Source organism: Aquarana catesbeiana, linkage group LG02, assembly GCF_042186555.1.
Source record: "Aquarana catesbeiana isolate 2022-GZ linkage group LG02, ASM4218655v1, whole genome shotgun sequence".
NCBI lineage: Eukaryota > Metazoa > Chordata > Amphibia > Anura > Ranidae > Aquarana > Aquarana catesbeiana.
In genome coordinates, this window is record NC_133325.1 from 393,775,062 (window position 1) to 393,801,975 (window position 26,914).

At 41.2% G+C, this 26,914-nt stretch overlaps 1 protein-coding gene across 4 annotated transcripts in view; it reads right to left on the reverse strand.

Annotated features, from left to right (window-relative positions):
- Positions 1 to 26,914, reverse strand: part of ULK2 (unc-51 like autophagy activating kinase 2) — a 171,410-nt gene that overhangs the window by 53,416 nt on the left and 91,080 nt on the right. For all 4 annotated transcript variants that reach the window (XM_073615242.1, XM_073615240.1, XM_073615239.1 and 1 more), the window contains exons 7-10: positions 25,418 to 25,491; positions 19,835 to 19,936; positions 14,214 to 14,272; positions 13,825 to 13,907 (exon numbers count right to left, since the gene is read on the reverse strand). In XM_073615242.1, the coding sequence (XP_073471343.1) occupies positions 13,825 to 13,907; positions 14,214 to 14,272; positions 19,835 to 19,936; positions 25,418 to 25,491 (318 nt within the window). The remainder of the gene's footprint in view (positions 1 to 13,824; positions 13,908 to 14,213; positions 14,273 to 19,834; positions 19,937 to 25,417; positions 25,492 to 26,914) is intronic.

Sequence of the window (26,914 nt, forward strand, 5' to 3'; positions counted from 1 at the left end):
AACTCACCAGAATTTTATAATAATTACGCCTTGTAGCAATATTGAACTCTTTCAACCAGCAACGTGTATGGAAGCGATGACTCTAAACCATAAGATGTCTCCTTGGCAATGGTCAAACATTAAGGCTTGGAAGAAACATATTGAGAATCATAGCGCAATATGTTTATTGAAGGTATGTAAAAACAAGTAGGTAAAACAATGCGCCAGCACCCACATGTACAGCTTTTGGTTGATGTGCTCGCCGTCTTACAAAGACACGGCGTGCCTTCCAAAGCACAAGAGATGGAAACCAAAAAACGAATGTGACGTCAGTGGAGGGCGGACGCGCAGCCTCAATGCATTTTGTGTTCAACATGTCATCAGGAAGTTTGACCCACTACCTAACCAGGCCATTTTTTGCGATACTGCACTGCGTTATTTTAACTGACAATTGTGTGCTCGTGAGACGCTATACCCAAATAAAATTGATGTCCTTTGTTTCCCACAAATAGAGCTATCTTTTGCTGGTATTTGATCACCTCTGCAGTTTTTATTTTTTGCTCTATAAACAAAAAAAGACCGACAATTTAAAAAAAAAAAACAACAATATTTTTTACTTTCTGCTACAAAACATTCCCAATAAAAAAGATTTAAAAAAAAAAAAAAAAAAAAAAAAAATCAAATTTCTTCATCAGTTTAGGCAAATATGTATATTGATACATATTTTTGGTAAAAAGCGTATATTGAATGGTTTGTGCAAAAGTTATAGCGTCTACAAACGATGGGATAGATTTAGGGACTTTTTATTTTTTCTTTATTGTTTTTACTAGTAATGGCGGCGATCAGCAATTTTTAGCCGGACTGTGACACTGTGGCAGACAAATCTGACACTAAGGGACACTTTCTGGGGACCAGTGACACCAATACAGTGCACTGTCACAGTATAAATGACACTGGCAGGGAAGGGGTTAACACTAGGGGCGATCAAAGGGTTAAGTGTTCCTGGGAGGTGCTTACTGTGTGGGGGATGGATACACCGGAGGATGAGAAAGATCCATGTTTCAGCTTAGCTAAAACACAAGATCTCTCTTTTGCGCCCTGACGGATCAGCGGTTTGCCTTGTTTACATAGGCAGACCGATGCTCCATCTCTCCTCTGAACGATCGCCGGGTCGTGATGGCCGCCGGACCAGCTGATTGGCTCCCGCTGTGTCCAATCACAACGGGAGTTGCGCCCCGCATGTGCCCCTTACACTGCGTGCACAAAATCATATACAGGTACGTGCAGTATATATGCGGTGGGCAGTCTGGAAGCGGTTAAGGGTGGTCATAGATGAGTCAGTTTTTTTTGTTCAACCTGTGGGTTAAATGAAAAAAACTGACCGAAATCCCCATTCACCCATTTGAGGTGGATGGGGGAATCCTCCCCTGTGTCTTTGTATTTTGATAGCAGGGACACTTGCCGGTTGTCAGAATATACTGATCAGCACTGCAGGCAAGTCCCATGAGGCATTGCAAGGCTGACAGAAGCATAACTCCCAAAGGAAGAAGCATGATGGGACTTGTAGTTCTGCAACAGCTGGAGGGCCACAGGTTGAGCACCCATGAGTGAACTATAGAGGATCAGTAGAAGTAGCACAATGAACAAGACCAGAGACAATAACTGCGTCCACAAGCTCTTGCCACTTGAGTTATCCCAGGTATATATGAAAAGCCACAGTGTGACTTAGCCCTGGTTCACACTGAATGCGGCTTTGAAATCACACTACTTCAGCGCGATTTTAAAGCTGTCAGTCAGAGTGATTTCAGGTGTGGCTTACCGACATCTTCAAGCACAGATGTCTATGCAAGTTGCACATGAAATTGCCAAAAACAGTGCAAGTTGGAGTTGCACCGATTTCAACGGCTCCATAGGCACAAATAGGGTGTGACTTGACATGCGATTTTAAACTGTCAAATCGCATGACAACTCGCACCGGTGTGAACAGGTGCTTATTCCACCAGCCCCAACCTTGGAATTAAATATCACCTCTGTTTGGATAAACCATTAAAAGAAACGTACACCAAAACCAATCTGATGTTATGGCAACACAGGCACTTCCCATTTTTCAGCTTTTACACACAAGGGTTCAAGTAATTTGTGAACCATCAGAGAAAAGTATATCAAAGAACCTGCAGACATAGATATTTGTTTTTACAAACATAGTCAGTTGGAAAAAAGACCAAAAAAAGTCCATCAAGTTCAACCATAAAAAAAAAAATTATTTATTTATATTTATTTATTTATATTTGAGCTGGCCGCTCACCTGTCGGCTAATTACCAGCTCCCATCTCTCTCCACAGTTACCCAACTGTTGATGATATCCTGCTCGTCAGTCCTGCCTACTTAAGCCGTCCAGTCCAGAGGAGCTCTGCCTTTGCCTTGGTCAAACATCACAGAGACGATCTTCTGCATTCCTGTTTAAAGACTTGCTTTGCTAACATTCCTTCTGGCTCCAGATCCTGCTTGCCGTTTCTCTACGTTGACTTCTGGCTTGGCTTACTATCCGTTCAAGTTACTGAACTTTGGCTATGTTTTGACTACGTTTGTTCTTTTTACTTTTATTATTAAACAAGTGTGATTTAACTGTACTTCTGTCTCGGTCTGATTTCAGGGTTTCTGACAGCTACAGCAGGGGAAAAAATTCCTTCCTGATCCCCCGAGAGGCAATCAGATTTTCCCTGGATCAACTTTACCTATAAATGTTAGTACCCAGTTATATTCTGTAAATTTAGGAAAGAATCCAGGCCTTTTTTAAAGCAATCAACTGAGCTTGCCAGAACCACCTCTGGAGGGAGTCTATTCCACATTTTCACAGCTCTTACTGTGAAGAAACCTTTCCGTATTTGGAGATGAAATCTTTTTTTCCTCTAGACGTAAAGAGTTCCCCCTTGTCCTCTGTGATGACCTTAAAGTGACTAACTCAACACCAAGTTCACTATATGGACCACATATGTATTTGTGCATGTTGATCATATCCCCCCTTAATCTCCTCTTCTCAAGAAGGAATAGATTTAGTTCCTCTAATCTTTACTCATAGCTGAGCTCCTCCATGCCTCTTATCAGCTTAGTTGCCCTTCTCTGCACTTTCTCCAGTTCCCCGATATCCTTTTTGAGAACTGGTGCCCAAAACTGAACTGCATATTCCAGATGAGGTCTTATTAATGATTTGTACAGGGGCAAAATGATCTCTCTCTCTCTGAAGTCCATACCTCTCTTAATACAAGAAAGAACTTTGCTTGCTTTGGAAACCGCAGCTTGGCATTGCATGCTATTATTGAGCTTCCCCAGAAGCCCCAAATCCTTCTCCACATTTGATTCCCCCAGTTGTACTCCCCCTAGTATATATGATGGATGCATATTCTTAGGCCCCAAGTGCATAACCTTACATTTATCTATATTAAACCTCATCTGCCACAGTCGCCCAATTAGACAGTGCATTGAGGTCGGCTTGTAAATTGGAGACATCCTTTAAGGATGTTATTCCACTGCACAGCTTAGTGTCATCAGAAAAGACAGAAATGTTACTTTTAATCCCAGACCCTATATCATTTATAAAGATATTAAAAAGTAAGGGTCCCAGCACTGAACCTTGGGGTACACCACTGAGTAACCTTAGACCATTCAGAGTAAGAATCATTAACCTCTACTCTCTAAATTCTGTATTTTAGCCAGTTTTCTATCCATTTACAAATTGATCGTTCCAAGCCTGTAGACTTTACCTTACACATGAGCCATGTGTGGGGAACTGTGTCAAACGCTTTTGCAAAGATCCGGTATACTACGTCCACAGCCACCCCTCTGTCCAAGGTTTTACTTACCTCCTCACAAAAAGAAATCAGGTTTGTTTGACAACTTTCATGAATCCATGCGGTCTGTGGCTTAAAATATTTTTTTCCCAACAAGAATTCCTCTATGTGGTCTTTTATTAAACTCTCCAATATCTTCCCAACTATAGAAGTTAAACAGGTCTATAGTAACTTGGTAAAGATTTTGATCCCTTTTTAAATATGGGCACCACATTGGCCCTACGCCAATCCAGTGGCACCATTCCAGTTATTAACGAGTCCCTAAAAATTGCAAACAATGGCCTTGAAATGACAGGGCTCAATTCTTTTAGGATCCATGTGTGGATGCCATCTGGTCCAGGTGCGTTATCCACCTTTATTCTGTCTAAATATTTCTGGACCATATCACTTTTGAGCCATTGTGGATCATTTGGGACTGTGTCACTACCACCCCCTTATGGACATGAGCTCCCCCACCATGCTCCTTTGTATACATAGAGCTGAAGAAAGTATTTCATACATTTCCCTTATCTTTGTCCCCAGTCACCCACTCTAGATTATTTTGTAAAGGGCCTACAAGCTCAGACCTGACCATTTTAATATTAATATATTTGAAGAATTTTTGGGGGGTTGTCCTACTAGCTTTTGCAACGTGTCATTCGTTTTGAATTCTTGCATCCTTAATTTCCTTTTTACATATTCTGTTTTATTCTTTGTAACATTTAAACGATGATAGCGTTCCTTCATTTTTATATTTTGTAAAAGCTCTTTTTTTATTAAATTTATAGCCATTTTAGCTTTGGCCGTGAGCCTCATAGGTTTTATTTTTAGCCTTTTAAACTTATTGCCCATGGGAATATACTTTGCAGTGAGTTTACATACAGTCACTTTGAAGAATTCCCATTTCTGCTCTGTGTGCATTGATGCCAACATGCCCGAAACCCAAACATATTAGCATTGTAAACAATGTAAACATAGGTTGTAGTTACGGAAATTAATGTCTCAGCAGACAACAAACAAATTACACACAATTATTGTTTAACAAGATGCTCACACCCTGTTTAAGTGCCTATGGTGTGTCCCATAAATGATATTTATATAAATAGACTTTGTGCAGTCTAAACTTTATGATTACTAATTACTAATGATAACTCTACATTATTAGCTAGAACAATTGATTACTGTCCATGATTCTGTTTTTTTTTTTTTTTAATTTGCACTAACATCCACATTTTCAGAAAAGGCTTTCAGGGTATGTCCCCCTCTTTAAAGGTCCAATCAGTACTAAATACTCAAAGAAGGGGGTACATCCCAAAAAGCTTATCCTGAAAATTTGGATTAAAAAAAAAAAAAAAAAAAAAAAGTATCATGGACAGTGATCAGTTGTTTTTTGTTACAAGTGTAATAATACGGCTACAATCACCTCAAGCATTATTAGCAGATTTGTGCACCCACACGCTTTAGCATGGTTGAGGGGAGTCATGTGATTTATCATGTTCAGCCCATGGGGCTAAACAAGAGAAATCTTAACATGTATGGCAAGCTGAAGAACCATTAACCTGATCCCAACCCCTTTCAACTTAAAATGTCTAAAGGGCAGATAGATACTTGATATTTGTGCAAAATGGTTTACCTGGATTGACATCTCACCAACTTCAAAACTTCAGCCTTTCCTTTTGACACCCTTCTCAAATCTTGGATTTGGAGTCCTTGGTCGTGGGTTCTCCTGTCTTTCTGTCCTTTTTTTTCCTTCTTTCTCCATCCCTTTTCTAGATGTGCCAAGTGCTAGCTTGACTGTTCATCAACCCAGTACATTTTCCCCATTTAGCTATTTTTTTTAACATTATTATTACAGGTACTTATAGCACCATCAATTTATGCAGCGCTTCACATATATATATATTGTACCTTTACATTAGTCTCTGCCTCAAGGAGCTTGCAATGGCAGAGAGCACTGATCGGAGTGTTCCTACCAGGTTGCACGGAAAAAACTGCAAGTGTGTACCCGGTTTTAGTCCAGTTGGTCATTGCTAGTTTGTTTCCTCACCTTCCTCGAGCCTGAACGATGCTGTTTAGTGTACGACAACGGGGTGTAACCCTTGCCTACCTTAAAAGACTGACTGTCTTTTGTTCCAGATTGCTGAATTTATACAGTGTGTAATTGAGCGGTTTTCTTTATGTCGACTTTTGTAATCTGTTATAATGATTTCTGGTGGATATGTTTTTCCATCAGAAAATGCCAATAAATCTTATGGTTTCAAATGTCTAAAGGGCTAATATGGGCTCTCTCAAGGGGGTAACTATACCCATAGCAGACCCTGTAACTGCTATGGGGCTCAAAAAGTCTGGTCACACAGCAGGTAGCAATAGCAGGTCATTTTGAATAAAATGACTGTATATAGTTTGGAAACCTCTAGGGCCTGTGTCGACAGGCTTTTGTATAAGGAGCGAAGCCATTCTGATGCAAACAAGTCTATGGGAACATAAAATGCAGGTCAGAAGGAGGTGCCTGCACCTGTCAGTGAATTCTGAAAAAACTCAGAAGTGTCTCAAACTGATGTCAAAACTCATTAACAAAGCCTGTAGACACTGGCAAGGGAGAAACTACCTTTAAGATGAAAGTTACAGAGGTATAAGAACCCTTATTGGCTTTGCTATAAAGGCCCTATCACATATAGTTACAGCCTAGAGTCCTATCACTGTAAAAAGAGAAGAGTGAGTCAGGGATGAATTTTGAAAAACAGAAAAAAAGTCAAGTCCTCTGTTTAAAAAACAAAACAAGAAAAACAAACTAAACTTTTTTTTTCTTTTTACTAGGGAAGGTAAAAGAAGGCGCACTGTCATGCCTACTTTTCAAGATTGCTAAAGTGGTTTGTTAAGCCACATGTATGTATTTATAATATGAGCGCTGTCTCTTAATGCAGTGTGCCCCTGTGTGTGTGCAATTTAAAAAAGCAAAAAAACAAAACAAAAAACGATTATACCTCATTTCTGAGTGCTGATCGGCGAGGAGACCAGGCCGGCTGGCTCTCTCCGATCCTAATCTAACGTCACACACATAGGGGCACACTGCATTAAGAGACAGCGCTGATAGTATAAATATGTATGTTATTCCAACAGCAGGAGAGGGGGAAGAGGAGGACGGGAAAGCTGCGGATGATGGAGGCACGTAAACTGACCACGGTGTCAGGGCTCAGCAGCCATGGTGAACCGTGGTCAGTTTACAGAGGGTAGGGTAGAAACTGGCAGGATCAGCCAGGTATTTCAGGTGATACGGGTGGGGGGGGCAAATGACACAGCACAAGCACTGTACTGTTATTCATGCTTTAAAGAGACAGGATCCATTTTTATTTAGGTTAACAAACACGTTAACTCTAAAAATGAACTTTCTTTTTTACTCCCTTTTTATTTGTTAAAGGGCAACTACACTTTCATGGGGAAAAAAAAAAAAGTAGCGTATAAAAAATAATAATATAGCATATACAATTGCGACACAAGTCATATTGTAATTGAATGTTATTAAAAATTACCTTTCCTTTTCAATCTCAAGCCGTTGTAATTTTCTGTTAAATTGCAATATGGCTAACCTGGAGGTGTTTTGTACACAGAACGCCCCCCAGCAACATAATTTCCGGCTTGTGCGATTGGCTCACTGATTTTCCCAAAAGTCTACACTCAGATTTTTGGCATCCCCTGCAACAAAAATTTCATTTTTGGTGAGATACTCCCAATAGGAAATCGTGGCTAAAGGGATGCAGGCCCAGCAGCTTTTCTCAGAGCTCTAGAGCTGCTGCAGCTGATTGATAATTATGAAACCACTCCCATTAGACTCACTCCGCATAGAAAAACAGTGACTTCTTAGAATAACAAAAGGTAGGAATCTGCAAAAAGTTTGTTAAAATCCTTGCAAAGAAAACAAAGAGGGGAATGTTTTTTTCTCAACAAAAGTTGAGTTACGCTTTAAAGCCCAAAGTGCAAAGGATTAACTGCTTGTTTAGGTCTAGGGGATGGAAACACACTTTTACCTACATGATCCTCCGCTCCCTCGGCACATGGCCCTCCCCTATGCCATGCCAGTGAACGGTCCCTCGGCATCCTCACGTCCAATGCTGGGCTATGAGCCCTGCATCAGTATTGATGCAGACCTTATAACGACAGCTAGAGAATAGGAGAAAAAAGGCTGCAGTGACTAGTCTAGCAGCATGGAGCTGTGGTCCCTCTAGAAACAATTAAAGTGGATGTAAACCCAATGTTATCCTTTCTAAACTACTGCCATAGGGGTTATCTATAAGAATATACATGCCTCCTGCATGTATCTTTACCTGTCAAATGTCTCCCCTCTGTCTGTTATTAGACCCAAAAAACTGCAGATTCTGTGGGTGGGTCTGTTGTCTGGAGCTCGGTGGGTGGAGTCGTGATGTCAGTAGACTCCCCGCCCACCTCTACACTCCCCTTGTCTATAGGATTTTTCTCTGTGTATTTCTAACTGAACTTCTGCTATGATCTCTAACATCCAGTGAAAAGACAGGAAAGTAACCACATGACTTCAGCATGCCAAATCATGCTGAGGTGTGGAACAGCCAATCCTTGCAGAGCTGCTGAAGAAAGGAGTGGGGGAGGGAATTAAAAAAATACTGCACGTCTCTTAGGCTAGTGCACGAGATGTAAATCACCTGTCACTCACAGCAAGGGGGAGGATTTGACAAAGTTTTTCTCTTTTTGTCAAGTTTTATCTCACTGAACAATAAAAGAGGATTGCTCAGAGATGGATTAACTCTGTGTGGCAAGACTGGGCTCAAATGATAGGAAATCTTATACTCTACTACAGTATGATATATAAAAAAAAAAAAAAAATAATAATTCGGGTTTACATCCACTTTAACGATTTGCAGTGCAGGCACAGCCCTGCTGCAAGAGAGGGCTTTTAGTTTTTCTATGGTTCAGCTTTTAAGAGCATCTCTACATTTTTTTTTTTTTTTTGATACAGTTGGGAAGTTCTAGACATGTCAAAATTTGATTGGTGCCTGTGCTCACAGTCCTCTATTTGTACTGGTGACCATTGTCATCAAAAAAGTAAGGGGAAATCCAACATTTTTAAGTTGTCCATAGAACAAGATGTGGGGGGTGGGGAGGAATTTTTTGTGTTTTGTCTCAGGGACAGGATTTGAAGAAAAATGTCCCAGTCGTGCACAGATAAAAAAAAAAAAAAAAAAAAAATTAAACACACACACCTGTTTTTAACCCTTTTCTACTCTATCCAAAACAAAAATGTTTTGGCTGTAGATGCACTGTTAAGTATACCACTTTCAAAGCTGCCTTTAAAGCTGCATGAAAATATTTTTTCCCTGCTGGTATATTTTGAAATGTTTCTCCTATTGCCTATTTGCCATGAAAAGAGCTAGAACAAATAACAAGATTCATCTTCCACAGATATCAAAAATGGTTCAGGGTTTGTAAATCTCCTGCTGAGTTTTCCTGCAAACTTAACCCAGCATAGATCACCCATCCCTTCTGGTAAGCAAAGTCCTTTTGGAGTTCCAAAAGTTTGTGGCTCCTTGCCCAAAAGGAGGTAATTAAAAAGGCATGAAGACACCTATGATGTACAGCCTTATCTAGCAGTCTAGAAGCTAGCCACAGTCAACAAGCTGCTTTGGAAAGTCACCAAAATGAAATGTGTATCTTAGGTTAAAATGCCCCATCAGAGAAGAAATGAACACACATACAAGTACACACAATGATGTATTTTTTCCAAAAAGCATTTTTGTGAATGTTTCTATTTCAATAGCTCTTCTAAAAAAAACATAATAGTATCAAAGCTTCCTATACAATGCATTAGGTGCAAAAAACAAAACAAAACAAAAAGTCTCCTTAAAAAGGAGAGGTTTAGCCAAAGCTTTTTTTGGCTATGCTTGGCCTATAGATCACAGGAGTGCAGTTTGTTCTGCACTCCTGTGACCAGTTTTCAGCAGTTAGCAGGCTGAAGCCCCCTGTAGGCTAATGCCACAGAGTCGGTCCAGGCTCTGAAAAGATTCTGACCATATGGTCAGGATCCACCCAGAACCATGGACCAGCACCTGGCTCAGCCTTTTAGTGATCCAACGAGAGCCTGAGCCAGCCCTTCTCTTCTGGTTTTCTGCTCAGAGCGAAGGGGGTAAAACTGAGTGATCAGAGGTGTTCGATCGCTCAGTTCCCACTGCAGAGCCAGTGGGGGATCGATGCTGCAGCCACCTAGTTGAGTATAAATGTTGTTTTCTACTTCTCTTTTAAGTTTATGATCAATTTTGTTAAAAATATTTCAAATCAGATGTCTGAAGTTCCTAAAACATATTGCTTTCAAATACAAAATGTGACAATTCACTGCTTTTTGATTCCTACATACTTAAGCAAATTCAGATGTAAAGGGGTTTAAAAAAAGAACTCCAGAAATTGCAGCACTTTTAAAAAATGTGCTGGCATATAAGAGGTTAAGCCCAACAAGCTGTATGCCACCTTGTAGAGTCATCTCTTATTTACCATTTACCTTTTTATACTGAGCACCAGAAAGATCGCTGGAAGAAGCAAAGCACCAAGTGCAAATTGCAGTACTAACAGCAAGCAACCAAAATTCATCTTGCATTGGTCTGGCCTCACAAGAGTGAATTCTGACTGGTTGTTATGGTGACTGCATATTGCATTTGCTTCTTTGCTCCTTGCATGGTGTCCTAAAAAACCCCTCTTAATTCTGAAAAACATGTCTTGGACCTGGAGAGGAAAACATAACAATGCGAACGTCTATTCTCTTTTTAGTGAAATCAGTCTATTTTCAGACATGTAAACACATTATTTGGTTTATCAAGTCTTGGCAGACTTTCAGGCTGACTAATTATTAACTCAATGAAAAAAAGCCAAGTCGAGGTGTGCATGGCTGCTTGCTTAGCTGTCTGCTCTGTTGTCATAGGAGAGAATTGCGACACCAACTGTGCTGAGCAGCCTTCTACGCCCCCAAGTCTCCTGAAAGGACAATATAGGCTTTGGGAACAGAATGTTCTCATGAGGATAAAAGCATTTTAAATTTAAACCTTAGAAATGTGGCAGTGCACCAATAACACCTTGCTCTACAATGCTTATTTAGATTACAACCTCTTGTGTCAAAACACCAGTTCAACGTCTTTCAATAGAATAGGCTTGTTTGTCCAAACAGCAATTATCAGAAAGAGAATGGGCAAGAGTATGTTTTTAATAATATTCACAAATTATGACAAAGACTGGGCTTTGCTAATATTTTACAATCTGCTTTTTATTTCACATTTTACAAAAAATCTTTGTCCATGCCAAGCTAATAAGTTTTTATTTTTCGAAACCGGATGATGTCATAGGTGTGATTTTGCACTTGCTGTACATAATTGAAAGTAAGAGACAAGACATGCAAGGTTGAGAACGGCTGCTCTTGATTCTTGTTTATCTCACCACGATGGCAGCAGCACCTCCTCCACTATTTACATCAGAACCAATCTTTTATCAGAACTGGCCATGTCTGCACACTAACTCCCTCTAGACCTGCATGGACCCATGCTCAAACACAAGAAATGCTAGTCTATTGGCTCCATTCCTTCACTAGATTACCAAAAGTATTGGGACACCTGCATCCCAGTCTTAGTCCGTAGGGTTCAATATTGAGTTGGCCCATCCTTTGCAGCTATAACAGCTTCAACTCTTCTGGGAAGGCTGTCCACAAGGTTTAGGAGTGTGTCTATGGGAATGTATGACCATTCTTCCAGAAGTCCATTTGTGAGGTCAGGCACTGATGTAGACAAGAAGTCTCCGCTCTAATTCATCCCATAGGTGTTCTATCAGGTTGAGGTCAGGACTCTGAGCAGGCCAGTCAAGTTCCTCCACCCCAAACTCACTAATCCATGACTTTGTGCACAGTCATGTTGGAACAGAAATGGGCCATCCCCAAACTGTTCCCACAAAGTTGGGAGCATGAAATTGTCCAAAATGTCTTGGTATGCTGACGCCTTAAGAGTTCCCTTCACTGGAACCAAGGGGTCAAACCCAACCTCTGAAAAACAACCCTACACCATAATCCCCCTTCCACCAAATGATTTGGACCAGTGCGCAAAGCAAAGTCCATAAAGACACGGATGGGCGAGTTTGGGGTGGAAGCACTTGACTGGCCTGCAGAGTCCTGACCTCAACCTGATAGAATACCTTTGGGATGAGCCAAGACTGCAAGCCAGGCCTTCTCATCCACATCAGTGCCTGACCTCACAAAAGCGTTTCTGGAAGAATGGTCAAACATTCCCATAGACACTCCTAAACCTTGTGGACAGCCTTCCCAGAGTTGAAGCTGTTATAGCTGCAAAGGGTGGGCCAACTTAATATTGAACCCTAGGGACTAAGACTGGGATGTCATTAAAGTTCATGTGTATGTAAAGGCAGGTGTCCCAATACTTTTGGTAATATAGTGTAAGATTAGGGACCTGTGGCAGCCAACAATGTAATGGAGAGGTAAGTAAGCGCCTAAACTAGCTTAGTTAAGAGTTGCTAAGGAAACACAACTAAAAGGAAAAAGCTTTAAAAGGAAATCTGTGTGAAGAGTAATACAGGGCTCGCATTTCAGAGCATCAGACTTCCTAGATTACTGACCTAGAACACATAATTGAACACAGCATTCTGAGTTCTGTTCAATCGTATTGGGCACATGCACGTTCCAGGTCCGTGACATGGGAATACTGAAGTCATAGGATCAGGCATGCCTGGCTAACTAGCATTTTCAGAAAGAAGTCAGTAACAGGAGCCTCCATATTGCTGTTGGCACAGGTTTCCTTTTATTAGGTTTAGCAAGAACACATCTTTTCTCTTTTCTATCTGTACTTGTTCCTTGGGTCACTTGATAGCCTCTCAATACTATATCTATGCAAAAGACACCCAAATCTAACTCTACTCCTCTGTTCTCGTCAGTCTACCATTACTAATTTATTAAGAGACATATCAGTGCGGGTGTCACAGCTCTTCCTTAAAGCGGAGCTCCACCCAAAAGGAGAAGCTTTGTTTGTCTACCCTTTTCCCCCTCCCCCGCTGCCACATTTGGCACCTTTTCGGAGGAGTGGGTACCTGGTTTTGACAGGTACCCGCTCCACTTCCGGCTGAGTTCGCTGCAGCAAATTCAGCAGGAAGTTCAACCCCCCTCCTTCTTCCCCCGAAGCTGGCCCATTCTTAGAGCGCATGTGCAGTAGGGAAACGGCTACTTTGTGGCTTTGCGGCTTCACTGCCAGTTTCCTTTAGTGGAGATGGCCGCAGCAGCAACACCCGACAGCCAAATGAAAAATCGGCTGGGGTGAGGACACTGCTGGATTCCTGGATAGATAAGTGTCCTAACATTAAAAGCTAGCAGATACAGTATTTGTAGCAAAAGTCATAAAATCAGGCGCATGGAGTGTATGCAAACGCTAGTTCAGGCAAACATACAGCAATAACTGCTGAGATGGTAAATACAGTCTCTGACGCCGGGGCATAAGTTGTGAAGCACTGTGGGGCTGCTATCCTCAGAGTTGAGCCAGCTCTGTAAGTGAGACAAGTACACACACACCTAAGTGCAGTATGACAAGGGGGTTTATTGGAACAGCGGTTAAAAACAGTAACAGAATGTAAAAACAAACTTATCGTGTGATGGCTCATCCACCAAAAGTCCTCAATCCTGCATGGTCCACCGGGTTCAGGCTCCCTGAAAAGCGATGGAAGAGGAATGGACAGTCTTGCGATGTGCAGGAACTCCACGTCAACAAGCGTGAAATGCTGCGACAGGGTATTTGTAGCTGCTGACTTAATTTTTTCTGAAGGAGCCTGGAGCTCCTCTTTAAAATGCAATCTTTCCAAAACTGAGTTTTTTAATACTTCTCCTCGGGGGAAGCCTATCCTGCTTCCACCTAATAAGCTGTACTTCTACTGTACAGGCCTCAATGGGCAAGGTAACAGTGTCTTTTTATACACACAGGTTGCATACAGAATAAAATGTATCTGTAACAGCTAAACTTACCAAAGTCAAGCCTGTCTTTTTGGTTTCTCTGAAGTAGTCCCAGCAGCAAGTCAGACAGGTATGGAGACGTTTCCCCGGGTACGCTGTAAGATGTCATACAAACATATGATAAGCATGTTCATAATCTGAGCAAGTGTCCAAAGCACAAAAAGTTTGCTTAGTATGAAGGTGCAAGCACAAAGTTGGCTCATAAAAATAGCAAAAAATCACAATGAATGTAAAAACACACTAATAGATATGCTCTGACACATACAGGGGTCATATTTTGGTACCCGAGGGCAATAATATCATTGCAGAAAATTCACTATTATACTAGAGCAACACCTGGTGCACAACTATAGCCCACAATACATAGGACCTATAAAAAAAGTGTGGCTATTAAGAATTACCTTGGAACAAGGTTCTTATTCTTCTCATAGAACAATCGCAGATCCTGGGGACTATTTGCCTGTTAGAAAAAAAAAAAAAAAAAAACCCTCAAGGAAAGTTCTGTAATCTAGCTATATACTTAGCAAATCTCTTGACCAACAGATACAAGTTAATGCTATGATTGGGTAACTACACCTTAACTTTACACTAAATTTGGAGGACACCGAAGCTCATATCTCCTGACTACAGGTGTACGGTCAATACAGTGAGGGGAAAAAAGTATTTGATCCCCTGCTGATTTTGTAAGTTTGCCCACTGACAAAGAAATGATCAATCTATAATTTTAATGGTAGGTTTATTTTAACAGTGAGAGACAAAACAACAACAAAAATATCCAGAAAAACACATTTCAAAAATGTTATAAACTGACTGGCATTTTAACCACTTAACCACTTAAGGACCAGCCTCGTTTTGGATTTTAGGTGTTTACATGTTTTAAACAGGTTTTTCTGCTAGAAAATTACTTAGAACCCCCAAACATTATATATGGTTTTCTTCTAACACCCTAGAGAATACAATGGCGGTCATTGCAATACTTTTTTTTGCACCGTATTTGCGCAGCGGTCTTATAAGCGCACTTTTTTTGGAAAAAATTCACTTTTTTGAATAAAAAAATAAAACAGTAAAGTTATCCCAATTTTTTTTTATATTGTGAAATATAATGTTACGCCAAGTAAATTGATACCCAACATGTCATGCTTGAAAATTGCGGCCGTTTGTGGAATGGCGTCAAACTTTTACCCTCAAAAATCTCCATAGGCGACGTTTAAAAAATTCTACAGGTTGCATATTTTGCGCTACAGAGGAGGTCTAGGGCTAGAATTATTGCCCTTGCTCTACCGGTCGCGGCGATACCTCACATGTGTGGTTTGACCACCGTTTTCATATGCGGGCGCTACTCGCGTATGCGTTCGCTTCTGCGCGCGAGCTCGTCGGGACAGGGGGGTTTTAAAAATTTTTTTTTATTTTTATTATTTATTTTACAATATTTTATTAATTTTTACACTGTTTAAAAAAAAAAAAATTGTGTCACTTTTATTCCTATTACAAGGAATGTAAACATCCCTTGTAATAGAAAAAAGCATGGCAGGACCTCTTAAATATGAGATCTGGGGTCAAAAAGACCTCAGATCTCATATTTACACTAAAATGCAATAAAAAAAAAAAAAAAAAGTCATTTAGAAAAATGACATTTGAAAAAATATGCCTTTAAGAGGCGTGGACGGAAGTGACGTTTTGACGTCGCTTCCGCCCAGCAGTGTCATGGAGACGAGTGAGCGCCATCTTGGCCTCACTCGTCTCCAGACACACCAGAGAACAGGACGCGATCGCCTCCGCCGCTACCGACGGCTCCGGTAAGCGGTGGAGGGCACCGGATCGCGGCGGGAGGGGGGGTGCCCCTCTCCGGCCACCGATAAAAGTGATCTCGCGGCGAATCCGCCGCAGGGACCACTTTTATCTGAAAGCCGGCCGCCGCACGAAAACGGGGATACCGGGGTTATGGCAGCTAGCTGCTGCCATAACAACAATATCCCCGTTCAAAATTAGGACGTACATAGTCGTGCGGCGGTCGGGAAGTGGTTAAGGACCGGAAGGTTTTGCCCCCTCTACGACCAGGCCATTTTTTGCGATAGGGCACTGCATTACTTTAAATCGACAATTGCGCGGGCATGCGACGCTGTACACATTATTTTTTGCGCTATAAACAAAAAAAAATGGAGTGACAATTTTGAAAAAAAAAAAAATAATCACAATAAGTGTCTATTGATTGGTTTGCGCAAAAGTTATAGCACCTAAGAATAAAAGGGGATAGATTTATGGCATTTTTATTATTTTTTTACTAGTAATGGCAGTGATGAGCGATTTTTAGCAGGACTGCAACATTGCAGCAGACAGATCGGATACATTATTACAGCAATCATAGCTAAAATTATCCACTGGTCACTTTATAGATGACACTGGCAGAAAAGGGGTTAACACTGGCTAGAAGAGGAGCCAGAACCTTTGTACTCGAGGTGCGGCAGCTAGATTGGAAAGCAGAGCTACACACTGAAAATGAAGATTTTCCACTTTGAAAGTAGATATTACTAGTGAGCGGGGAAATAGGCATATGGAGATATGCATCTTTGACGTCGATGGACGCCAGAAGTTCTCCTCCTAGTAGGAAGGAGATAACAGATTGGATTGACTTCATGCAAAAAAAAGAGATTATATTCAGGAATTGAATTTTAAATTTTTGAGATCCAGAATGTCCCTTTGGATTTAACCAAACCCCAACCTCTGCTATTACATGGGGGCCCATCATGAACACCTTTTGCCAAAAGATGGTCCAATGCTTGAGAGAAAGATTTTTTTTCTCTGGATCCTTAGGAACGTATGATCTGAGAAAACGAGGAGACAGAAACTCTTGGAACTCCAGTCTGTACCTTGGAGCTATAGAGGAAGTCCCCCCATTCGTCTTGACACTCCTTCTGCCAGATCCCTGAGAACTGCAGAAGAATTCTCCCTCTTGAGCAAGTGGGGGCACCTTCTCATAAGGAGGCTACAGTATCATGTAGGCTTCCTCCCCCAAGACCTCTTTTGTCCCTGGGGTTAACCCTGAGGATTACCCTTTGAACCTGACGGCGGAAGCCGTCGTGACTGCCTGGAGGCTGATGCCCCTGGCACAGAAGAAGGAGATTTGAAATAAAAATAAATTTACTCCTTCACTTAAATGGAAAAGGGGTATCTTTCGTTTACTAGAAAATCTTTGGATATATTATCCAAAATATCCCCAGATAGCTGTTTCACCGCATAAAGGAAGACTAGCCAGGAGCTTCTTGCATGACACTTAGCGAAGGGCGCAAGACCTAAAGGATAGAATCTGTCATAGCAACTTTTGCAAACATAAAGCTGCCTCCTGGACCTGCTGAGCAGGATAATCTTGAACACCTGTTTAAACTGGTCTCTCAACGATTAACCAATTACTGTCAGTGCAGGCTGAGACACTCAAACTGGCAGAGAAAAAAAAGTGTTATTTTTTTTTTTTCCGAATAGGAATTCCAACCTTTTATCCGTTGCATCCCCAAGTATTTGAGTATTGTTTGCCGGACAAGTCAAACTTACACACATAGGATATGGTAGCGTTAATTGCTGGTATACCCCTACTTAGTGAATTTTCTCTACCATAGGATAAAGTGTGAAAACTTTTTAGAAAGGTAAATAATGCTTATCTGGGTGATCCTCCAGATACAAAAAAAATTTCCAACAATGAATGGACAGGAAAAGGCACACACAGCTTTGAGGAGGCTTTAGCGAACCCAGACAGTCAGTTAAGGGTACATAAATGTGGAGCGGATCATTCAGCAAGAAATTGTACCATCAATCTTACAAATTGTGAAAGATGATCCCCCCGCATTTGACACCTCAGAAGAGAAGCCATCAGCCTCACCACGGTCGCCTGAGGGAATTCGTCTTCTCCTGCCCCTAGTTCCTCAGTCTGAGGGTCCTAGGAAAATGGAAGAGAACCTGTGGCATCTTGACCACACTGGGATGTGATTAAAGTTGCTAAACTTTTTTTTTTCTTCAAAAACCTACCATGGCTGAGGAAAAAGAGTAAAATGAACAGGGGCTGCAGTGTTGAAAACAGTTGCAAACATTTCATGGCCCCAATGCTCACTCTGACCAGCCACCTCCTCTCATGGGAGGATGCCATTGTAGAGTAGGCTTTCCAGAGCTTGAGGGAGACCCTTTTTAGCACCCCCCCTTCTGAACATAGCCCAATGCACAGAGCAGAGGTACTACCAGAAGAAATTGCATCCATTGCTTGAGCAATAGTCAGCCACTGCCGCTGCTATTAATGCTCAGCCTGATGCAAATAGTAAATGTGTCAAATGGAATGCCTGTGTCACCAAACCTCTTTCATGCCCCTCTTGCTCGTGTCCCTCCGCAGCTTGCAGCAGTAACAATGGTGCTTTTAAAAAACACACTCTCTCACACTGGACGACGCCAATGCCGCACTAAGCCCCTCTCCATCACCTACGCCCCCCTCCTCTCTTTTTAAAAAAAAAAAGAGCTTTCCCGCGTGAGTACAGGCCTCTGATCCTATGGTATCATACAATGAGGGGGAAAAATGGCGAAGAGGGAGCCTGGAAGCCGAGTAGGGCGGAGTGCCATTTGTTTTTTTTTTTCCCTGGCGCTTCTTCCTTGTGAAGAGGGGGAGAAAACAGCACAGGTGGGGGGCGTGTGGTGGGGAGGAAAACCCCCCCAGACTTACCGGAGGTCTGCTGCTGGCTGGAGGAAAGGAAGCTGCTGTACTGGACACAATGTAAGCTCTCTGAGGAAGCGTGAAAAGGTATGTGATCTATACAGCCCCCAGTGGTGACACATAGACATGACAGCATTCACTAAATTAAAGGAGACATTCATAAGAAAATTCAAATATTTCTTAAAACTCCACTTACCTTTCCCGCCACAGGGTTTTCTGTGGTAAACCCGACAGACACCCTTTATGGTGGGTTCCGTTAACAAACCTTCAGTAGCTGGGGACCCTTGGGGAACCCCACAATCCTGGACCTGTAATAGCACCACTGCCAGTAAAACTTTATGGCCTTAATACCAAAAAGTACTGGATCCCGAGATCCAGCTCTCTAAAAAGAGAAGCGTTTAGAGGAAAAACCTTGTTTCTTCGGACACAAGGCCCAAGTACCATTCAATTCGGCCAAAAAGACACTTTGAATGGATCCGGCTAGCAAGGATTGCTCCAGTGGAGCTCAGCACAGCACATCTTTACTCATGACCAACACCTTAGACATCGGCAAAAAAAACTGAGATACTTCTAGTAGTGGGAGGGGTTATATAGGGAGGCAACTTCCTGTTTAGGGTGTGCCAGTGTCCAGCACTTGAAGGTGGACTATAACTATAGTAATTACTATGGCTCTGTGTCCCATGATGTACGATTAAAGAAAGAAAAGCTGGCGGATACTGCAATTTTTGACAGCAAACCTAATGAAAGTGTACATTCCACAGTACTGACCAGCTACAGTATAACTCTAAATTAACAAGCATGTGGCAAAGTTTCCTCTATCAATAGATACGTTTATTGGGAGGGGAGGTGTGGAATCTGACAAACACTAGTGAATACAACATTTAAAAAAAATGAAATGCTATTATGACACAGTGTGTCCCTATTCCATCATTTGCACTTACTAAGTAGTCATATCTCACTTATAGGGGTGTATGTGTATATATTATATATATATATATATATATATATATATATATATATATATATATATATATATATATATATATATATATATATATATATATATAAAAAAGGGCTTCTGTACGACATGACTCGGGTAAATGTGTATGTAAGCTCTTGTCTCTTTCATGCTAACAGATTTATATTTAAGCCCTATGCATCTCACATAAAAAAAATTCCCACTATCAAACATTTAAAAGAGATTTATCTACTTGAGCCATACGGATTATTTTTTGCAACAAAGAACATCAAAGAACCCACACAATTTCCTGCAATAAACAGTGACCAGTACAGGAAGTAAACAAAACAGTAAATGTATACACAAGAGATGGTTACCTGGAATGGTGGCTTGCCAACTAGGCACTGATAAATGACGGTTCCTATGCTCCAAAGATCTGCTTTTGCATCATAGTGTTGTGACATGATAACCTCTGGAGCCTGAAAAGGCAAACAGATCACCATGTTGGTATTCAAACAGAACTACAGCCCACATAGGGCATCAAACAGAACTACAGCCCACATAGGGCATCATGTCTAAACAGTCAACAATCAGTACAATGTGGTTTACAGATAGCTTCTCGAAAAACTTCTATATGTTGATTTAGTCAAAGTAGTTGTGAAGTTCTGTAATCACAATTTTGAATACATAAAATATATGCTTTTTATAAATTAAAAAAAAAAAAAAAACTTGCCAATTATTTGCTCTATCAATGGGGGAACTAGGGAGAAAAGGGCAGGCATAGTTAGGCTCACTTAATAAGGGCCTTTAACAGCCCCTTAATTCTATTATCCATCCCCCAGTGGTGGGGGCTGAGGTCATTAGCCCACCTATCCACCTCAGCTAATCAGAGGAAGCTTTGTATTAATTAAGCTGCCTATGAATGGCTGAGTGCTTCTCAGCCGGACTCTGTTTTGTTCCAGGTGTGATACAGGAATTCTCTGTCTCACAGCCAGAATCCAGCACCCAACTGAAGCTACATACATTACATACAGAGCTGAGAGCTGCCGTGGCAGTTAGTGAAGGAAATAGTTTGTTTAGACCAGCTTGGTCCAAACAAACTGTTTAAAGTGACAGGAAACAGAGATCAGTTTTAAAGAAGAAGCATCAGCACAAGAAACACATCCTAATGACTTAAGTTGGGCCCCACGTGTTGATATTTGTTTTATTTTGTCAGGCCTTAACGTCTAACTCAAGCCAAAACAGTTTGGGATATAGTGGGGAAGAATTCAAAATCTCTGGTTAGGCATTTATTTCTGTCTGTAAACCCACAGGAGATTGGTGCCCCAACAGAAACTTTCTTCCTTACGCTATACAAAATACAATAAAATGTTTGGGCTGGTGCTGGTTTTTAAAGCTATATCTTTAGAAATATGTTCATATATAGCGCTACATTGTGTGCAGTCAAACTACCCATTTAGTAAAAGTGATTTATGCAAGTATTTTTTCACGGAATAAGTTGTTGCGTTGAATGATCATATAGTTATATGGCTAGCATTGTAAGAAGTCTAGACTGTTTATCATGAAACAGTTTGCAAAAAGTGACATACATGTGTTACTTTGGAAATTCATCATTCACATCGATTCTCTTACCTGAAACTAGTTCTGAAAAGCAAAGCTGATCCTCTCTTCCACTGGACCAGTTGCAGCCTCTCCAACATCATCATTTACAATGGAGAACTAGTGGTCCTGCATTGTAATTGTGGACTGTGAGGGCCTGTCCGCATACAGGAGCTCCAGAGAGCACTGACTGCTGGATGAACGAGGAAAATGGTTGCATTTTATTCTTTACCCCCTAGACAAAATGAGCCTTTAACCCTTGCAGTGCAGTGGAGGGTTACTGCCTCATTGGAGTCTGGCCTTTAGGCATCTGTTGTGATGCGTATAATACTGGAGAAAGAAAATTCCCAAATCAGGAAGGACTCAAATCTATACAGCAAAGCAGAACTTGTGAAATATGTAATATGAGCATGGGATACATAGCACAAACTATGCATAGCTGCAGTGGTCAAAGAACCATATAAAAGCATGCAACACAGAACTTCTAATACCAAATACCATCCATCGATGAACAGCTTGCCTACACTGGATAAAGGGAAAGTAAATAAACATGATATTTGGAGGAGACACTTCAGGAGAAATGGAAGGTAATCAAGATGCTGAAAGTAGGTGGATTGTAAATTGACCAAAACACAATCGACTGGCGACAACACCGTAAAGAAAAGACGACAGTCTGCTGGAAAGTAAATAATAATGATGAAATAACCAGGACAAGTTATGGGTTGCAAAGCAAGCACTGGAGTCAGGCTCCCTGCCGATATTAGCTAGAGGGAGAAGCTTAAAGAAACTGCAGGTTAATTAAAGCTTTGAAAGGCTAAGATAAGACTGCAGTCCGGAAAAATGAACAGCAGGACAGCTACAAAGAATAAAACACAACTGAAAGAATAAATAGAAACACTAACAAATTGAAGATTGATCTCTACCACTTCATAACAGACACGCAGGACCTACATATTTCTGTTTATGGAAAGTTTGCTTGCCAAGGACTGGCCAGAATGTGCATGTCAGGTGAAAAGGCCTTGGAGAATCTGGGATTTGTTTTGTTTCTTTAGATGCCTTCCTGAATATGGTTCTCTTTAAGCCTACTATAATGTTTTATAACATGTACACTTATAATTACACCTATTATAGTGTCTTATATATACACATATATAAAGTGAGTGATTACCAGCCTATGGAAAGGTTCTTTTTTCCATGAATATAATCAGGATTCTCACAAGCAAAGTCCTCTTAACATTTTGTCTTGAATTGTATTGTAACTGTAATGTCTACCTTTATTTTTTTAATCCCCCATCAGGGTGCGGAGTCAAAAGGCTTCAAAGAGTCTTTGGTAGGACGAAGCCTTCAATTCTGTGTCCAGGTCTTACTGGAGAACTGCAAGTTGTGTAATGCCTAGTACACACAGGCCGAATGTTGTGAGACCAGCTCTTGATTAGCACTCTTAGCCAATGCCTGACAGCGCTGACCACAGTGTTTGCTGGGGGGGGTTGCGTCCCCCCTGTCAGAACACAATAGCTCCTGTAGTACAGCATTTCCGACCAGAGCTGACAGTTTTTAAAAAAACTATTACTGTGTATCAGGCTTAAGTGTTCTACTACTCAGTAGAAGCAAGCAAGAAAAGTGCTCCACTCAGGAAACTGCACTCCATGTTGGAGAAGAGACTCCGTTCCCACAGGACTGAGAGAGTCAGGACAGCTAAGCAAATCTGGAGAACTGGGAGACCAAGCCTTAAAAACCACAGTTTGGACTAGCATGGACTCAAATGCTTCTAAAACTGAGCTGAATTCCCCAATATTACAATTTATAAAACACACACAAATTGACATTTAAACTGATAAAATAATATGATGTTTAAAATGCCATTTTAAAAACTGACCTCACAAGAGCAGGGGAAAGACAATTCCTTATATAAATTGTTTTAGATTTGCCAGAGTGGTCATTTGACATCACTGGAAGTCAGACTCTCCCCCCTCGCTCTTGGAATGGGCCCAGGTTCTTAATGACATAATGGCAAAGGAGACGCTAGGAGCATACGACAGTGTGCATCCTGACACAACTCACACTACACGGACATGTTGGCGAGTATATAGCGATTTCCAGGCTCTCCTCACTTAACCTCCATCCCTTCTGCGTGTGTCATTAAGTGCTTCTCTAATCTTCTAACTTCCTAATCTCCCAACTTTCTTCTTCTCATTTGTGAAGCAACTCCTAGAACCCTTTCAGGCTGACTCTTAACATGTCTGGATATCCCTTGGTTAACTGGAGGTCACCTTCTTGAACACCATTTTCTCCCTCTCCTATTATTGTTGTTAAAGCGGAGTTCCACCCAAAAATGGAACTTCCGCTGTCTGGATTCCTCCCCCCTCTGGTGTCCCATTTGGCACCTTTCAGGGGGGAGCATATACCTGTCTAATACAGGTATTTGCTCCCACTTCCGGCGAAAGATCGCCGCAGTATCCACGGCAATCTATGCCATGTCTGACCCCTCTTCCGTCCCCCCCCCCCCCATGTCTTCTGGGAGACACACAGGTCACAGAAGACAGCAGGGACCACTCAGAACACGCAGCGCGACTTGCACATGCACTACTCGTGCATGCGCAGTAGGGAACCAGGCTGTGATGCTGCAAGGCTTCACTTTCTGATTCCCTTACTAACAATGCCATGGCCTCCACCTGGAGCTGAGGGATGGGTCAGCTTCGGGTGAGGACATCGCGGGCGCCCTGGGCAGATACGTGTCCTAATTTTAAAAGTCAGCAGCTGCAGTATTTGTGATCTGATCAGATTTTTTTTTTTTAGGCGGAACTCTGCTTTAAGTGCTTCAATACTCAGTTGTTGATGTTATATGCCTGGGTTTTATCTGCCTGAGCCAGTCTACGAGTCCCAGAAAACCCTTCATTACCCATTTCAGCTGTTCAGAATGTTTTAGTCTTTGGCTTTCCCCTCTATACGACCAAAGCTTGTACTGTACCCCTCACATTGGTCACCTATTTTCTAAAATGTTAAATAAAAACTTATTTGACCAGAAAAAGTTTTAGATTTGATGCCAGGTCACTTTAGCATGCCTTAGGTGCTATTCTAGCTTTATGTATCCTAGCTTTATGTATCCAGCCAGTTAAAGTCAGCTATCAGGATTTGTTTATGTATCCTATGTTTGTATTACATTTGATCAGTGTTACACCCCTTTTCCTGTACATTGTCTGCAGCCTGCTTTTGTATGCTTAACCACTTGACCTCTGGAAGTTTTACCCCCCTTCATGACCTGGCCATTTTTTGCGATACGGCACTGGAACACTTTAACTGACAATTGCTCAGTCATGCAACTCTGTACCCAAATAAAATGTATATAATTTTTCCCCCCACAAATAGAGCTTTCTTTTGATGGTAATTGATCACCTCTACGTCAGAACCGGGATCTGCCTTGTTTACATTTACTGTTGATTTACACACAATCGGCAGGTGGCAGAGAACATTGAGTTCCCGGGACCCACCGACTCGCTTCTGCTATGAATTCTCACACGTTATCCGATGCACAGCTGCCACTCTGTAGCAGTAAAACTGCTATAGAGTGGTTGGCAAGTGGTTAACAGGTCTTCGTAAATATTGCACTTACTGCAGACCATCTTCTGCAGCAGGGCTTAAACTGACTTAGGTAGAGGACTGCAGGATGGGGATGTAGAGATGATAACTATTTATGTATTATATACTATCATTTACATATGTACATGTTCTTTAAACCAACTAAATTTATTTTAACCACTATATTTTTTTTTTTTTACCAGGTTTAGGATTTTTAAAAACACAGGTCATGGTACATTACCTAATAGCATGTTAAGGTCAGTGTGAACTCTGTGTCCTTTCAAAACATGGTTCTAGGAATTCAGCAATCAATCCAGCATGTGAGCTAACTAGTGCTATCACATAAGTGGCAGGTCAATGTGACTCCAAAACAAAGCTCACACTATCTTCTCTCTGCATGCTACATATCTCATTCTTTTCCCTTCCATCACTGCAGAAATTAATGCAGCACGTTACCTGAATAAAACGAAGTGTGAAAATATATTTTTTTCACATTTACATGCAGACTAGATTGTGCAGCAATTGTGCAACTGACAGGAGTTGGGACAAGCTATAACCTAAAAGCTCCCAATACATATTTCAATATTCCTAAAAAGATTCTGTTGCTGTAACTGCTCAGGCACACCCTGAAGTATTAGAACCTTGTTCTAACCCCTGTTTCTGACCCTTGTGCTGAACAAGTTTGTCTGCATGTAAATGTGAATAATCATACCAAATACTAGCCATACAAATATTCACAATATTTTTCATAATGGTCAAATTAAGAAATAAAATGAAAACCTTACCATGTACATTGGAGAACCACATAATGTAGCAGCCATCATGTTACTCTGCAGATAACGAGCAAAGCCAAAGTCCGCTATAATAGGGGCGAAAAAAAAAAAAAAAAAAAGGTAACTAACATTCTAACACGTCAAGAGAGAGAAAAAAAAAAAAAAAAAAAAAGACATGGGTGGCAGCTCAGCTCAAGATTATCCTCACCTAGTAACAGACATATTAAGGGCCCATTTATATCTATGCGTGTGTGGAGAGGTGTGGGTTTTTTTGTATTGTTTGGCAGGAGTACTGTCGGGTATCTATATGCATTTACTTGCGCCAACACGTTTGACACACACGTTCAATGTGTTTTTGAATTTAGAATTTGGGGTGGTTAGAGTTGAAGTATATGTGGACCCTCACCATGTGAGGCATACAAGGCAAAACACTTTTTTTTATAAGCGATTACATGACCTCTGTTTTCATGTCCTCAGCTGCATAGGGGGTGCAGAAGGCAAGGAAAGAGCAATACACTGATCTTCCTAGTGAATGGCTGTGAATGGGGGGGTGTCCGTACAGGTTTTGGCCATTGGAGGACAGGCAGGCTGTACTCCCAGCACAGCCAGAAATCTGACGACTCTGGGATGGATGTGCTTCTATGCCTGGTGTGGTCAGTTTGAAGTAGGAAAGCAGAAGGACTGGCAAGAACACCAGGTATCTGCCAAAGGACGAAATTTAGAGAGAAAAGGATACTTTTTAACATAAGTACATGGTACAACAGATCAGAAATATGACATGTTGGGGTAATAAATACTTTAAACAGCCATTGACAAGGTTTGTTAGTTCCTGTTGCTGTTGACGTTCATAGGCATTCTAATATACTGAAATGCTGAAAAAAAAACATGAACGTGATATTTTTAAGAATGCACTGCAGAGGCAAAGTTGAGATGGGAACAGACAATTTTTATTATGGAAGTTGAACACATGCAGTTTATTGCATTAAAATGCAACAATTTAAATGGGCCCTAAGGCATTCTAAAGTGTTTTTCTTCAAATACTTCAAAAAGTACTACAGTAATCTGTATTTGCAGCCCTTCAGAACATGGGGTCACTAATAGAAATAAAGGGCTAGCTGTAGTTACAATTTTTTTTAAGCAGAGAACATTCAGATGCAAGGCAGTCCCACTGGACAGTGTTAACATTTCATCCTCTCCTGGCTCTCCAAGTCATCTCTACAAAGCTTGGAAAGGCTCCTGTGCACTGGAGAAAACAATGTATACACAGCTTGATGCAATGGAGAGCCAGGCAGTGTAAAGCAGGACTATGCTGATTCTGAGGTCTGATTTGTGGTAGAAGTCTATATTCACACTTGAGACTAGTGCACTCAGGAAATTCTAAGTGTGTTTTTTTTGTGTTTTAGGAGTGATGTTCTATACAGGAGTTTCTTGGGGTAGACTGCCTGTTTTTAGGCACACCGATTTTTATTATTGGTGTGCCTGAAAAAGGTGCATAACATGCTTTTGCAC